Here is a 17,210-nt window from a genome sequence, read left to right on the forward strand (position 1 = left end):
ACGTTACAATACTCACACTGCTTGGAGTCTGGGGTTACTTTCTCCATCAGTGTAATGAAATTCAATAGGAACTCTGTGTTGTTGTCTGACTGTTCAAGCTCCTGGCAGTATTGTCTATGAGACGACGATGGATGGTGGAAACACGGGAGGAAGAGAGGTGGGATATTAGGCAGGGTGCGGAGAATAACGTAGGATGTAAATAAGACGACATTTGTGAGGATAAAAAAGGTAAATGAAGCGGAGGAACAAGATACAGGGAAATGGAGAGTCTGGTAGGAGCCACCGAGGGGAACAGATCGGAGAGGATGGAGGAAAACAAGCGGAACAGTGAGAAGGAAGAGGTGTCGAGGTAAAGGAAAGATGTAGCGGATAAGAATGAAGGGAAAGGAGAACACTAAGAGAGGGTCCATCACAATGTTAGTTGTCGTACCTTGGAGCCAGGAACACTCGTCCCTCAGACTCAAAGGTGTTGGGCATCAAAGACTCAAAATCTGTAACAGAGAAGAAGAGTTATCCAGCAAGTGAGGTTAGAGCGACTCTTCATGTGTGACCACAGAGGGGGATTAGACCCTCTGTGGAGGGATTATAGTGTGCATGGGGGTGTACAGATATATGGTGGGAGTGATCCCCACATCTCTTCAGCCTGGTTTGTGTGAGGAGGATTCTGTGCTCTGGGGACGGCGTTTGTATAACGTTTGGGTGGAGGAAGGGAAGACGTCGCGCTAGAGTTTACTGGAGTAAAGCTAAAGGAAGAATATCGTGAAAAATCTGAGGTTTTTAACTTATGTAGGCAACCTGCGGCTTCCTCACTGTTGTGGTACTAGAAGGCTCAGGATGCCGGCAAACCATGCTGGGCCTTGTAGTTCCACAATAGCTAGAGAGACGCAGTTTACCAAAGCCTTATCATGTTGTATCATATATTCTAACTGGGTTATTTGATTCAGTATGTATGGAGGAAGGGGGAGGGTGAAACAGGTAATTATCTACTCTGGGATGTATTTTGCTTATTTCACCTTAAAAAGCCACCAAACCTGAAATACAAGCTGATCCAATATGAAAAGCCGCCTTTTAAAATGCAGAAGTCTACAAGTTCCCAGAGCTTGGGATGGTTAAAACTTTTGTCAAAGCTTCCGAAGTAGATTAATGCAAGGAAACATCAGCACCGGACAGCGCCACCTAGTGTCCTTCAATTTGAAAAACTATCCTCTCTCTATGACAATCAGCCAGTTATGTGTGCACTGAAAGCAAACGTTTTACTCTAAAATCACCAAGAAATCCCTAATTTTTAGAAGAAAAGTCACAGTAGAGGTAATTTACGAGGCACTAAACAATATGGATGAAGCTTAGATTTAGTTTTGGTTCAGCCATGTGCTAAAGTGATCGGAGGTTGGCAATATAACGCCGACACGTTTCTGTCCCTCCGCCCCTCAAGGAGCAATTTCAGTTTGCAAATGCTGATGTGGAGTGTTTTGCGGTTCGCAGTCAGCGGGTTTAATAAACATTTTTTTATCACTATTATATACACAAGCGATGTCAATATATGTGTAAGCTCATGTAAATTGTATAAAAGATTGAGTTCTGATATCATCACTTGTGTAATATAGGAACTAATGCAAACAAATTATATAAACTATTACAGATAGCACGAGTCACCCTGGATTTCAGTGACCTCTATAAATGGCCAAAGATTTATCCTGTGACTTCTAATATTCCTATAAACCTCAGTAGTGAGCAAGTTATCCCATGTATAATAATTATTATAATACACAAGGATAAAATGAAACACTATTATGTTTTTTTAAATACAATTTTGAGAGCATTTTATAATCATGGGGAATAGTGAGTAATATTAGTGCAGTAACACCCAGTGCTCAAGGTAACGTTTTCGGTGGTTTCTAAGCGCCTCAAGTGTCGCTGTCTCCACGTCTACAGAGGCGCTGGGAGCTTGTTGCGCTGTAGGCGCTACAGACGGTGTCTAGGAGATATTAGTATGTAGCAGTGTCGGAGAAAGACAATGGACATTAAGTAGCATCTTAATCGTTTGTAAAATAAGACTGATATATTAAAAACACATTTAGAATTTTTTTAAAAAATGTATTTCCTTCAAATATATGGTTTACCTTTTCTAGAGAGTGTATCTAACAAAAGATAATTGGGATTTCAGTAAATAAAATAAGAAATATTGATAACATTTAATATTATATTTTATTCCCTATGAACTTATTAATTAGTTTTGCGTGAGTGGGTGAATATCAGATACTAAGATCTAATCCTCCTATTCTTTTTCAGGTATTAATACGTTTCTTGGCCAATCGGATCTGGCGGTTACTTTACACATTTTAACAATAATGTCAGATTTCAACACTAAGCATCTTTGGTTAAGCAGAGAAGGAATTTAGCCGGATGTCGGAGAAATGTAGTAACCTCAATTTTCCTCCAGTTAATAGAGTTAAACAGAAAGTTTAGAATCAATAACGTGATTGATAAGTTTGTATAGAGATTGCAGCTCCCTCTAGTGTCCTACTGCTGGTAGTGCAATAAGAGTTTTAGAGCCAAGCTATAAATATATTTGTTTAAATGTCAGTGTCTGTATACGCCCCAGCATGTCAGATGTGTGGGTGGGACTTACCTCTGGAGTTTTTGGAAGACATTTTTCAGGAGTTTGCACTATATTCAGTTTGTGGTTGTGACAGAGCGCTCTCTACTAAGCTGACGCTTAATCTTGGATCTCAGTAAGTGCCCACAAGTCATGCATGATATATTCAGGTGTGAGACTCAACTGCACCATCCAGGGTTTACAGAAAGTACTGTGCTCAGGCATCTACGAAGCCACACTGGGAACCCCAGCCAGACAGTCCAAGCACACGCCAGCCTTCCGGACAGGAGGCACAGTGCATTGTGGGGGCGCAGTATGGGTGTAAATATTATTCTGAGACAAGTCATGTCCAAGGTAAGAAGTTATAATTCTTTAATATGAAAAGAGGATTTGTGCTGGAAAAATATAAAAAAAAAAATCTTTCTTTTTTTTTTGAAAGGCTATGTCAAATTTGCCACCCATAATGCACTGGGGTGCACAGCTGTGGGATGGTCTGGAAACACGCGATTGGTTGGACTGTAACCTTCTGATTAGAGGTCGAGGTAAGGGAAGGACAAGCGATGGTAGGATGGGGAGGGTAGAGTAAGACTACAGGAGACTATCATTGTATCATCAGCATTGCCATTGCAGGATCAGAGTCAGACAGAAGCTGCAGAGGTCAGTGCTGAGCTGGAGGATAACCTCCCCCTCCTATGACTTATTGAACCCCCTTTACCACCAATATCCCCCATCTCTCATCCCTCTGCAAAGGGTCCCACATTGCCTGCACTGGCTCAGCACTGTCCTCTTCCAGCTTGTGCTGATAATAGGAGGGGTGGGGGAGGTGGGTGAGAGTGGAGAGGGGGATAGAAAACATCATCAGTAGCTAATATCCATTCATGATAACTAGATGAAGGCCACGATTCCATCGCAAGTGGCCGTACAAAGAGGAGAGGCAGCAAGGCAGATGAGGGATGGGGCGGAGAGGTGAGAAACACACCCGGTAGCAATGGGTTAAAAGACATTTGTGCAATGTGTCCTCTAAGCTCAGCAATCCGGAAAAGAAGGAGTTAAAGGGTTGATGTAATGAGATGGGCTCATTCACGATCTGCAGGATCTTTAACTTCCAGATCACTCAGCGTAAAGGAGACAGCACTGTACAGAGAGGGAAAACGGGATACACAGCGGGAATGTACAACACAGAGGGAAAGATGCCAAGGATGTGGTGATGGGTCCTTGGGGAAAAGTAGGGAGTAAGTGGGTAATAGTCAGGAAAAGGAACGGTTGAGACAAACAAGGAAAAACAAACGACGAGGGAAGGACGACAACAGGGGGAATGGAAACTGAAAATCACATAGGGTGGAAAAGAGAATAAGGAGCAAGTGGGAGTACAGAGGAGGATTAGACATTACTTGCCTGATTTAACCCTTCATTACCATAGTACCATAGGGGCTAGAAAGCAGCCTTTGTCATGTACGCACGCACATATATATATGAATATACACATTATATATATATGTCGCTTCTGCTGGCTCCCCAGGAGACTGTTTATCATTGAGGGGTTCAGAGAAGGCAGTAATATAAGGGAGGGGAGATGGACCCACTTCAGATAACACAAGGTCTTCCAGGGATGTGACAGGGGGACACATACAGGGTTCTGTGAGGAGGTGGTAGTGGGTATTACGGTCAGGGTGACTGGCAGGCAGGCGGGTGGTAGGTTGTGGGGGGCAGAACAATCTATTGCTGGATTATACTTGCCCTTAGTTTTCTTGTTTGGATCTGTGAAAATCCACCAGAGGCAGAAAAACAACACAAAGAAAAAGAACACAAAAGAAAAGAAGGAGGAACGGGTGGAAAGGAGGAGGCATTACAAACAATATTTTATTCAAGAGCGGATTGAATAAAAATATTGTATTTCATAATTGTACTGAAACCAAACAGAAAATAAATCTTGCAATAAACACCATGAAACATAAGCAGCAAGCGAGAAATGGAGAATAAGAGAAAGAAAGGAAGAAGAAAGAGATAGAAAGAGAAAGAGAAAAAGAATAGGGTGGATTGGCAGATGAGAGGGAATGAGTGGGAGAGAGAGAGAAGAGCTGGTTAACAAGAGGGGATAGAAAGAGAGTAGGGGGAGAGAGAGTGTGAGGGGACATAGAGCGTGAGCTGGGGAAGAGAGCGAGAAAGAAAAGGGGGAGAGCGAATTGTTGGCTGAGGGAGGAGGGAGAGACAGATGGGTGGGCAATGAGAGAAAGAGAAAGAAATTGTTGGTGGAAAAGACCAGAGAGAGAGTGTGGGGGGATTGTGTGAAAGTGTGGAATGAGAGAGTCTGTGTGTGTGTGGGGGGAGGGGTGAGAATGAGGGCACAGAGAGGGGAGATGGAGAAAGAGGCAAAAAGAGCAGAGGGGCAGTCAAAGAATGTGGGAGAAAGAGTAGGGGTAGATAATAGTGGGAGAGATGAAGAGAGAGAGGGAGAAAGAATAGGGAGGAGAGAGGCAGATGAGACTGAATGGGTGGGAGAGAAAGAGTAGAGGGACAGTGAGTGAGAGAAAGGAAAAAGCTGGGGGACAAGAGGGGAAAGCATGAGAGTGAGAGGGAAGAAGGAGAGATGCAGAAAAAACAGGGGGAGCAGTGACAGAATATTGGGAGATATTGTAGGAGATAAGAGTGGGAGAGAGCAAGAGAGACTGGGGGAAGAGAGGGAGAAAGTGTGAGCAAGAGGAACAGAGATGGCGAAAGAAAGGATGGCGGTGAGGGTGCGTTTGAAGAGAATGGAGGCAAGAGTGAGGTAGAGTTTGGGGGGGGTGGAAAGAGAAAAGAAGAGATGGTGGTGAGTAAGAAGAGGAAGAGAGAGAGAGAGAGAGAAAGAGAGAGAGAGTATTATATATATATATATATATATATATATTATATATAAGCACAAAGAGAGAGAGAGAGATGTGATAGATGTGGGAGAAAAGGAAAGATGAAGCAGGGGAAAGATGAAGCAGGAGAAAAAGAGAATGGAAGAAACAGGGAAGGAAAAAAGAGAGCAAAAATAACAAAACAGAGGAAGACAAAATAAGAGGATGGAACAGGGAAGTTAGAAAGTAAACTGAACAGGAATTGTGAGATAAACCATGTGGAAAGAAAGAGAGAAATGTGAGAGAGATGAATGAATGTCAGGAAAAAAACAAGAGGAGGAAGACAGAAGAGGAAGGAGGAAAGAAAGGGATAAGAAAGTGAAAGGGGAGGAAGGATGAAAGGTAAGAGTAAAAGGTCAAAAAAAGGACCAAAGGAAAAGAAAGGAGGAACAAAAAGGGGGAATAAAGAAGAAGACAGAATAGTAGGAGAGAAAGAAGAGGGAATGAGAAAAGAATGAAAAGAAGAAGGAAAAAATTAATGTGAAATAAGGACTGTGAGAAAGTAGAAATGGAGAGAAAAAGACTTGGATATATGTGGGAACACGGAGATAAAGAAACATAAATGGTCATTTATAACACCGCAGAATTGCAGACACAGCGTATTTCTCCTGTGACGTCACTCACAATTGCGCTAGTATTTAACCATGGATTAGAGCGGCAACATGGTGGTCACACAAGAGATGAGACTTTTGGCTCCTTCTGATGGGTGGAGTGTGTGCATTTGGGTGATGTGTTCCCAGTTTAAGGGAAAGCCTTTTTACACAAAATATAGCTTGATATTTTAAAGTTGTTGGATGTGCCAGAGATTAATTGGCGCATGTTATACAGGAGAGTGGATTTTTATCCTCATACATACAAATAAAACAGGTTAATAATAAAAAGGAACATGTGAAATACAGACAGACACAATGTCACTGTATTCCTATAACATATCTGATACTCGGACAATCAGTATTTTAGGGTAACAATGGGGTGTGTTTTTTCAGGGAGTTTTTCACCTATGTATGCACACAACAAGAATATTTGTGCAAAACAATTATGCCCTAAGAGATTGCATTTGTTACTCTTTGCAAATGGGGAAATGTAGAGAAAAGGGTGAGATGAACTTTTCTCCTGTAATATGATTCCACAATTAGAGAGATGGGTTATAAACTAATACAAAGTAATGTGTTCATTGTCCAATTAGGAAGTGGAGAGGTGGATAACAGAGAGAGAGTAAGAGTAAGGCTGGTGATAGAGAGACCGGAGGAAGCAGGAAGAGACTGTGTAAGGAGTGTGGTAAGGAAGAGAGAGAGTGAGAGAGATGAATGAAAGTCAGGGAATAAGGAACAAGAGGAAAGAAAGACAGAAGAGGAAGCGTGAAAGAAAGAAGGGGAAAAAAGAGAAAGGAGAGGAAAGGTGAAAGGAAAGAGTAAAGGGACAAGTACAGGAAGAGAGAAAGGAGGAACAAAAAGGGGGAATAAAGAAGAAGACAGAATAGAAAGATGGAAGGAAGAAGGAATGAGAAAATCTGTTTGGAGGTAGAATGGAGTGAGTGTTGCACCTATGAATGCACACAGTGAAAATATATTATTACCCAAAATAATGTGCTAAGAGATTTGTATTTGTTACTCTTTGCAAATGGGGAAATGTAGAAAAAAAGGGTGAGATGAACTTTTCTCCAGTAATATGATTCAGTAATCAGAGAGATGGGTTACAAACTAATACAAAGTAATATGGTCATTGTCCAATGAGGAAGTGTAGAGGTGGATAACAGAGAGTGTAAGAGACAGGATTATGATAGAGACAGAGGTGTAAACAGAAAGAGACAGCGTAAGAGAGATGCTGGTGAAAGAGAGACAGAAGAGGAAGTAGTAAAACACAAAGTAAGAGAGAGACTGGTGATAGAGAGAAAATAAAGTAGTAAAAGACAAAGTAAGAGAGAGACTGGTGATGGAGACAGAGGTGTAAAAAGAAAGAGACAGCGTAAGAGAGATGTTAGTGATAGACAGAAAAGAAAGTAGTCAAAGACAATGTAAGAAAGAGATTGGTGATAGAGAGACATAGGAAGACAATGTAAGAAAGAGATTGGTGATAGAGAGACATAGGAAGACAGTGTAACAGAGAGTCTGGTGATAGAGTGACAGAGGAAGAGACAGTGTAAGGGAGAGGCTGGTGATAGAGTGACAGAGGAAGAGACAGTGTAACAGAGAGTCTGGTGATAGAGTGACAGAGGAAGAGACAGTGTAAGGGAGAGTCTGGTGATAGAGTGACAGAGGAAGAGACAGTGTAAGGGAGAGTCTGGTGATAGAGTGACAGAGGAAGAGACAGTGTAAGAGAGAGACTGGTGATAGAGTGACAGAGGAAGAGACAGTGTAAGAGAGAGACTGGTGATAGAGTGACAGAGGAAGAGACAGTGTAAGAGAGATGCTGGTGATAGAGAGAAAGAGGAAGAGACAGTGTAATAGAGAGGCTGGTGATAGAGTGACAGAGGAAGAGACAGTGTAAGAGAGAGGCTGGTGATAGAGTGACAGAGGAAGAGACAGTGTAAGAGAGAGGCTGGTGATAGAGAGAAAGAGGAAGAGACAGTGTAATAGAGAGGCTGGTGATAGAGAGACAGAGGAAGAGACAGTGTAAGAGACAGGCTGGTGATAGAGAGACAGAGGAAGAGACAGTGTAAGAGACAGGCTGGTGATAGAGAGACAGAGGAGGAAGCAGGAAGGAAGAAACAGCAACAGTATCTGATCCAGAGATTAATCTGAATGAGTCAAACTGAAAGACACTCATTATGATAGGGATGGACAGAGAAGTCTCATGCACACCGCCAGGCAGTGAGTGTCTGCCAGGCTCTGCATGCCACGTCAACTTCTGCTCTCACCCCCAGACATGTCCCCCCTCAACAATGACAAATCAGGGAAGTGGCCGGGGACAGGCGTGAGCTGGGGGAAAAGGAAAAGGGGACTGATCGGGAGACACACAAGCAAAAGGGAAACTTACACTGCACCTGGAGGATCTGATCATTCAGATTAGCACGAAGGTAATAGGAGCTGTATAGAGGTAACACCAATCCCAGGCTGCCGGGACAACACAGGAGAGAGAGAGAAGGGAGGAAGGAGAGAGATAGGAGAGGAGCGAGAGGGTCCGACATAGAGACAGAGGAAGACAGAGATGGGGGAGAGAGATAGGAGAGGGGCGTGAGGGTCCAAGATAGAGACAGAGGAAGACAGAGATGGGGGAGAGAGATAGGAGAGGGGCGAGAGGGTTCGAGATAGAGACAGAGGAAGAGAGAGATGGGGGAGGGAGATGGGGATAGGGAGACAGACAGAGATGGGGGAGAGAGATATCAGAGGAGCGAGATGGTCAGGGAGAAAGGGGGGATGGGACAGAGAAAGATAGATATGGGGAAGAAAGGGGAGAGGGTGAAGAGAGGTGATGGGATAGATAGAGAGATGGGGGGATAGAGGGCATGGGATAGGAGATGGGATAGAGAGATGGGGGAGAGAGGGAGGAGGGTGAAAAGATAGGGGAGGGACGGGGGAGGAGAGGAATGGGAGGGGGGTGAGAGAGAGAGAGAGGGATGGGGAGACAGAGTGAAAGAGAGAAAGAATGGGACAGACAGTGATGAGGGGAGAGAAGTTGGAAGGAGATAGAGGGGCAAAGAGAGCGAGGGGGGGGGAGGAATCAAAATTAAATAAAGACAGTCAGCGGGGTAAGGGACAAGGAACAAGAGGAAAGGAGAAAAATGTTACTAGAGGTTCAGCAACCAAATACTTTAATAAAATAAATAGTTTTTCTAATAAATCTTTATAGGGACACTAAGCTCTTACAGAAACAAAATGTCACATTTTTCTCTCTACAAATGTCGCACACAGCAGTCAGGTCTCAATTTATTATAACCCTTGTTCCATTTTTGTAACCGGTGCTCCCTGGGCCTCAGACCCCTGTTAGCTAATTAGTGATAATTATAAGCTGCACAGTGATTACTAACAGGTCTATGAGACGCAGGGAGAGACGTTACAGTAATAGAAAAACTGCAACTTTCTAAGAAGTTACATCTCAGAAAACAGTAATCCTTACAGCGCTGCTGTGAACTAAAAGCTAAACTTAAAACAGAAATTTAAGTTATACACAAGTGTGACCCTAGAAAGTGTTACAACTAGTATAGATCTGCAGGTCCACACATGTGCATAACATGAAGACTATTTGTCTGGTAATAACATTCACTTTGAGGCTGAGCAGAGGAATAAAATGTGCATTATAACCTATGTTATGAAACACAGATAAACATTTCGAGATTTTAGAGGTTGAAAAGACTAAAACAGGTAAAACATTATTGAGATGCCTCTAACGGCATCATTCATAACCTCTGATTGCCAAGTGAACATGATATATAAGCTCGGCCAACTGACCACCTACAACATACTGGAAGTCACTTGCTGAAACATTAACACAATATTAAGGTGTGTATGTAAAATGTGACAATTCAGGTGTAAAATAACAATATTGATGAATAATTAACATGTTAGTTGCCATAGCTTTATTACCAATATTTACAAATATCTCCCTTTATCACCCTTTTAACTTCTGCAACTCTAACTAACTTGGGGAACTATAAAGCACAGGGTCACAAGATGCCTTCATAATATTTGCCCACATGATGGCAGCAACACACAACAGCTGTAAGACAGAATTGCATTGTGGGAATGCAGTGAAGTGTGATCTGGAATTCTTATGTTTTGCCCAAATTTGTGAGATCCAGGTGATTTGTAATTATCCATTTTCTTCCAGAACCATAAAACATTTTCTGACTTTAATGGTCTCCTCTCACCTGTAATTTGTACTGTGTATGGGTGCCCATGTATAAGTCCTTTCTGTTTCATCAATGTATCTCTACGAAAAGAAATTTCAAAATGCAGATGATGTCTCCTGATATACACATATCAAATATTCACTGCGCCCTCCCTTCACTGACCCTACGCCCCACTGCCCCGTCCATCTTTGCCCCTATCCCTCACTGCCCCTAGCCCCTCACTGCTGCCACCCTCATTGACCCCGTCCCTCACTGTGCCCCACCACTAACCGCCCTAACCCCTCACTGCCCCCGTCCTTCACTGCCCCTAACCCCTCACTGCACCCCACTACTCACCGCCCTAACCCCTCACTGCCCCCACTACTCACTGCCCTAACCCCTCACTGCACCCCACTACTCACCGCCCTAACCCCTCACTGCACCCCACTACTCACCGCCCTAACCCCTCACTGCACCCCACTACTCACCGCCCTAACCCCTCACTGCCCCCACTACTCACTGCCCTAACCCCTCACTGCCCCCACTACTCACCGCCCTAACCCCTCACTGCCCCCACTACTCACTGCCCTAACCCCTCACTGCACCCCACTACTCACTGCCCTAACCCCTCACTGCCCCCACTACTCACTGCCCTAACCCCTCACTGCCCCCACTACTCACCGCCCTAACCCCTCACTGCCCCCACTACTCACTGCCCTAACCCCTCACTGCACCCCACTACTCACCGCCCTAACCCCTCACTGCCCCCACTACTCACCGCCCTAACCCCTCACTGCCCCCACTACTCACCGCCCTAACCCCTCACTGCCCCCACTACTCACTGCCCTAACCCCTCACTGCACCCCACCACTAACCGCCCTAACCCCTCACTGCCCCCACTACTCACCGCCCTAACCCCTCACTGCACCCCACTACTCACCGCCCTAACCCCTCACTGCCCCCACTACTCACCGCCCTAACCCCTCACTGCCCCCACTACTCACCGCCCTAACCCCTCACTGCACCCCACCACTAACCGCCCTAACCCCTCACTGCCCCCGTCCTTCACTGCCCCTAACCCCTCACTGCACCCCACTACTCACCGCCCTAACCCCTCACTGCACCCCACTACTCACCGCCCTAACCCCTCACTGCCCCCACTACTCACCGCCCTAACCCCTCACTGCCCCCACTACTCACTGCCCTAACCCCTCACTGCACCCCACTACTCACCGCCCTAACCCCTCACTGCCCCCACTACTCACCGCCATAACCCCTCACTGCCCCCACTACTCACTGCCCTAACCCCTCACTGCCCCCACTACTCACCGCCCTAACCCCTCACTGCCCCCACTACTCACTGCCCTAACCCCTCACTGCACCCCACTACTCACCGCCCTAACCCCTCACTGCCCCCACTACTCACCGCCCTAACCCCTCACTGCCCCCACTACTCACCGCCCTAACCCCTCACTGCCCCCACTACTCACTGCCCTAACCCCTCACTGCACCCCACCACTAACCGCCCTAACCCCTCACTGCCCCCACTACTCACTGCCCTAACCCCTCACTGCACCCCACTACTCACCGCCCTAACCCCTCACTGCCCCCACTACTCACCGCCCTAACCCCTCACTGCCCCCACTACTCACCGCCCTAACCCCTCACTGCACCCCACCACTAACCGCCCTAACCCCTCACTGCCCCCGTCCTTCACTGCCCCTAACCCCTCACTGCACCCCACTACTCACCGCCCTAACCCCTCACTGCACCCCACTACTCACCGCCCTAACCCCTCACTGCCCCCACTACTCACCGCCCTAACCCCTCACTGCCCCCACTACTCACTGCCCTAACCCCTCACTGCACCCCACTACTCACCGCCCTAACCCCTCACTGCCCCCACTACTCACCGCCCTAACCCCTCACTGCCCCCACTACTCACCGCCCTAACCCCTCACTGCACCCCACCACTAACCGCCCTAACCCCTCACTGCCCCCGTCCTTCACTGCCCCTAACCCCTCACTGCACCCCACTACTCACCGCCCTAACCCCTCACTGCCCCCACTACTCACTGCCCTAACCCCTCACTGCACCCACTACTCACTGCCCTAACCCCTCACTGCACCCCACTACTCACCGCCCTAACCCCTCACTGCCCCCACTACTCACTGCCCTAACCCCTCACTGCACCCCACTACTCACCGCCCTAACCCCTCACTGCCCCCACTACTCACCGCCCTAACCCCTCACTGCCCCCACTACTCACCGCCCTAACCCCTCACTGCACCCCACCACTAACCGCCCTAACCCCTCACTGCCCCCGTCCTTCACTGCCCCTAACCCCTCACTGCACCCCACTACTCACCGCCCTAACCCCTCACTGCCCCCACTACTCGCTGCCCTAACCCCTCACTGCCCCCACTACTCACTGCCCTTACCCCTCACTGCCCTAACCCCTCACTGCCCCCACTACTCACGGCCCTAACCCCTCACTGCCCCCACTACTCACCGCCCTAACCCCTCACTGCCCCCACTACTCACTGCCCTAACCCCTCACTGCCCCCACTACTCACTGCCCTAACCCCTCACTGCCCCCACTACTCACTGCCCTAACCCCTCACTGCCCCCACTACTCACCGCCCCTAACCCCTCACTGCCCCCACTACTCACTGCCCTAACCCCTCACTGCACCCCACTACTCACCGCCCTAACCCCTCACTGCCCCCACTACTCACCGCCCTAACCCCTCACTGCCCCCGTCCTTCACTGCCCCTAACCCCTCACTGCACCCCACTACTCACCGCCCTAACCCCTCACTGCACCCCACTACTCACCGCCCTAACCCCTCACTGCCCCCACCACTCACTGGCGCCACCTCTCACTGACCCCATCCCTCACTCTACCCCTCAATGCCCCCACCACTTACTGCCCCCGTCCCTCACCGCCCTAACCCCTCACTGCCGCCCACCCCTCACCGCCCTAACCCCTCACTGCCCCGTCCCTCACTGTCCCTAACCCCTCACTGCCGTCCACCCCTCACTGCTGTACACCACTTACTGCCCCCGTCCCTCACGCCCCCTACTGCCCCCGTCCCTCACCCCCACCCCTCACTGCCGTCCACCGCTAACCGCCCCCACCACTTATTGCCCTCCACCCCTCAATGCCGTCATTCCTCCCTGACCCCCATCCCTCATGGTGCGCCCATATCTGTGTTCCTACCACGTTCAGGTTTACCTCATCCAGCGATTTCACCAAGGTCCGGATAAACTGATGCCCTTCAAAACCATCAATCATCTTTCTTCGGATCTGGTAAGACACATAGCGGTAATACAGGTATAATTACTGGGCTGACAGAAAGGGCAGAGTACAGGAAGAGGGGGCAGGGTTAGTCGCCCTGGGGCGAGAGCGCTCTCACCTCCTCTTTATTATCATCCTCCAACTCCGCATCCAGGAAATCCAAAGTAACCGGCTCCTGAAAGTTAATCACCTGTGAAAATATTGGGGATAAACAAGAAGGTGACATCAGTACAATTACTCTGAATGTCGGGAAAAACAATGTCTACAATGTTCAGATCTTTTATATGGATCTTCTGATATTTCACCCCCAAATGTGGCCATGGGGTGGCACTGTTCTATTGTAGTCTATGGACGATAAGAACATTTATCTTGGCAGAGCTGTAATACTACTAATGGACAGAATTAATGTAAAGACCTGTCAGGAATGACATATACCTGTATGCTAAACTGACTAACAATAGAGGCATAATAGAGGTCATTAATCAATATTACATGAAGGATCTATATCATAGTAACCAGACACTGAGTTCCCTTCAGAACCTGCACTAGACAGATAAAAGCCGCTTGCTGATTGGTTGCTGTTGTTCGGTGCAGACATTAGTAAATAAACCCTAATTTATAACCCACAGAGGTCAGTACATAGTAATGAATATTTGCAGAATGTGGTAAAATCTGTGTGGTTCTTATGAGAGGAGCTGACTAAGCTTTAAACATAAGTGATTTTTTGTGTAATAACCCCATTCTTTGGGGTCCAGACAAGGTGTTACCTGAACCAACGTCCTGACTATAGTGACAGAGGTCACTGGACTGTTCTCCTATACATAACTAGGACAGTCACATGATGTGAGGGTGACGTCTGTATTGTAACCTTTACAGATATAATAGACACAAAATGCAATTTCTGTCTATAAAAAATATATGTACAAGTTCCAGATAACGGATTTAAAAATATTTAGAAATATAACAAGAAAAATGGAGATTATTGTTCAAAAATCCACGAACACAATAAGCACACCCCCCATATAGCTATATTTCCACTTATATACTGATTATACATAGATTTACAGTATCTACTTACCTGTGGCTTCAGGTTGGGATGTAGTAGGACATATCCATTCAGATCAATCGCAAACATATAACCGTTGGCGCCCAACTGAAAGAAGAAACACCTGCAAGATTATAGTCGCCCCACCCAACACTCTATTTTCACCATCCCCTCCCCAAAAGAATATTTCCCTGCCCCCTCCCATGGCGGCGTGTACACAATTATAGCTACTACATCCAAGACCCTCCGTAATGCCGTCAAGAGTTCAAATAATCGATCTCCGCCACACCTGATTCCCACCCGCCACTCACGCTGTATCGGGGCATCAATTTCTGGATATCTTCCAAGGCGACATCGATGCCCATCACGCCGAGAATGAGCTGATTTTGCCGGTTCTGTTGGCAGGAGATGGGCGAGATGTAGAGAAAGAAGAAACACAGGGACGATTATAACACTTATATAAAAGTCTAGTGACACATGACATCTTCTAAGGTCACACCTGCGTCTGAGTTCTTATTATATTGCACTAACGTTTCCAGGATCATGGCGTGCCGTCATACATAGATAACACATATATCTTATGGTATCTGCCCCATTGTCTCTATGTCACAGACACTAATGCAGCCACATCCTAGAGGAATGACCCCATTTACGTCTCACCTTCCCGGGGCTCCCCGAATCGTCCGGTCCAGAGGATGTCAGGTTGAATACAGGAAGCGTCCCGGTCACCACCAGACCCAAACCCTGGAAAGAAATGAAAACGGAAAATAAGAGCGATAAGGGAATAAAGATAGAGGGGAGCGCAGACATTGTGTGGGGCAGAGAAAGATCGGACCGGGGGTGGAGGCACATGGGACTTACAGAGACTGGTTTATGGTGGGTGAGAAACTGAGGCTTTATAAATCATTCTGTATAGATGTGTGTGTGTGTGTGTGTGTCTGAGTGTGTGTGTACATGTGTGCGTGTGTGTGTGTCTAAAAGAGTACATATGTGTCCATTGTGTGTGTATGTGCTACAATTTGGTAAAGGTTGTCAGAAGACAGCCGGGCACTGAGGAAAGCAGGTGTGTGGATCTGCGTCTCGCCCCTCACCAGCGCATCCTGATAAACGTTCGTCCACTGAACCTGCTTTGCTTCATTTCCAGCTAGAACCATTGGACGCCCGAGGACATCGAGATATTCCTGAGACACCCCAAAGAGAATAGACAAAAAAAAAACCACTGCATTAAATCCTAAAACAACCCAACATGTGAGGAGAGACGGAGAAATACTGATTATCCCTATATATATATATGACACCCCAATTGCTGCAAACACCCACAGATATCTCAAACAACACAGCACAGATCCCTGTACCTGAGTGTTTATCCGGATTGCTCCAATGGATGGAATTTCAAAATAGTAACCTGTAAAAGTGATCACAGGTAAGATCAATATATAACTCACACCGTATGTACACCGCCATCATATACACTCACACCGTATGTACACCGCCATCATATACACTCACACCGTATGTACACCGCCATCACATACACTCACACCGTATGTACACCCCCATCATATACACTCACACCGTATGTACACCCCCATCATATACACTCACACCGTATGTACACCCCCATCATATACACTCACACCGTATGTACACCACCATCATATACACTCACACCGTATGTACACCACCATCATATACACTCACACCGTATGTACACCCCCATCATATACACTCACACCGTATGTACACCCCCATCATATACACTCACACCGTATGTACACCCCCATCATATACACTCACACCGTATGTACACCCCCATCATATACACTCACACCGTATGTACACCGCCATCATATACACTCACACCGTATGTACACCCCCATCATATACACTCACACCGTATGTACACCCCCACCATATACACTCACACCGTATGTACACCCCCATCATATACACTCACACCGTATGTACACCCCCATCATATACACTCACACCGTATGTACACCCCCATCATATACACTCACACCGTATGTACACCCCCATCATATACACTCACACCGTATGTACACCGCCACCATATACACTCACACCGTATGTACACCCCCATCATATACACTCACACCATATGTACACCGCCACCATATACACTCACACCGTATGTACACCGCCACCATATACACTCACACCGTATGTACACCGCCATCATATACACTCACACCGTATGTACACCGCCACCATATACACTCACACCATATGTACACCACCATCATATACACTCACACCGTATGTACACCGCCACCATATACACTCACACCGTATGTACACCGCCACCATATACACTCACACCGTATGTACACCGCCATCATATACACTCACACCGTATGTACACCACAATCATATACACTCACACCGTATGTACACCGCCACCATATACACTCACCCCGTATGTACACCGCCATCATATACACTCACACCGTATGTACACCGCCATCATATACACTCACACCATATGTACACCGCCACCATATACACTCACACCGTATGTACACCGCCATCACATACACTCACACCGTATGTACACCGCCATCACATACACTCACACCGTATGTACACCGCCACCA

At 46.8% G+C, this 17,210-nt stretch overlaps 1 protein-coding gene across 2 annotated transcripts in view; it reads right to left on the bottom strand.

The window, feature by feature from the left end:
• The window catches only part of CACNA2D2 (calcium voltage-gated channel auxiliary subunit alpha2delta 2), a 138,543-nt gene that overhangs the window by 13,544 nt on the left and 107,789 nt on the right, over positions 1 to 17,210 (bottom strand). The window contains exons 14-25 of one of the 2 annotated variants that reach the window (XM_075183840.1): positions 15,948 to 15,997; positions 15,684 to 15,773; positions 15,253 to 15,336; positions 14,904 to 14,987; positions 14,626 to 14,700; positions 13,666 to 13,737; positions 13,485 to 13,556; positions 10,286 to 10,347; positions 8,455 to 8,531; positions 4,334 to 4,354; positions 431 to 491; positions 17 to 114 (exon numbers count right to left, since the gene is read on the bottom strand). In XM_075183840.1, the coding sequence (XP_075039941.1) occupies positions 17 to 114; positions 431 to 491; positions 4,334 to 4,354; positions 8,455 to 8,531; positions 10,286 to 10,347; positions 13,485 to 13,556; positions 13,666 to 13,737; positions 14,626 to 14,700; positions 14,904 to 14,987; positions 15,253 to 15,336; positions 15,684 to 15,773; positions 15,948 to 15,997 (846 nt within the window). The remainder of the gene's footprint in view (positions 1 to 16; positions 115 to 430; positions 492 to 4,333; positions 4,355 to 8,454; positions 8,532 to 10,285; positions 10,348 to 13,484; positions 13,557 to 13,665; positions 13,738 to 14,625; positions 14,701 to 14,903; positions 14,988 to 15,252; positions 15,337 to 15,683; positions 15,774 to 15,947; positions 15,998 to 17,210) is intronic. The other variant, XM_075183841.1, reaches the window with a different exon arrangement.

Source organism: Mixophyes fleayi, chromosome 8 (assembly GCF_038048845.1).
Source record: "Mixophyes fleayi isolate aMixFle1 chromosome 8, aMixFle1.hap1, whole genome shotgun sequence".
NCBI classification, from domain to species: domain Eukaryota; kingdom Metazoa; phylum Chordata; class Amphibia; order Anura; family Limnodynastidae; genus Mixophyes; species Mixophyes fleayi.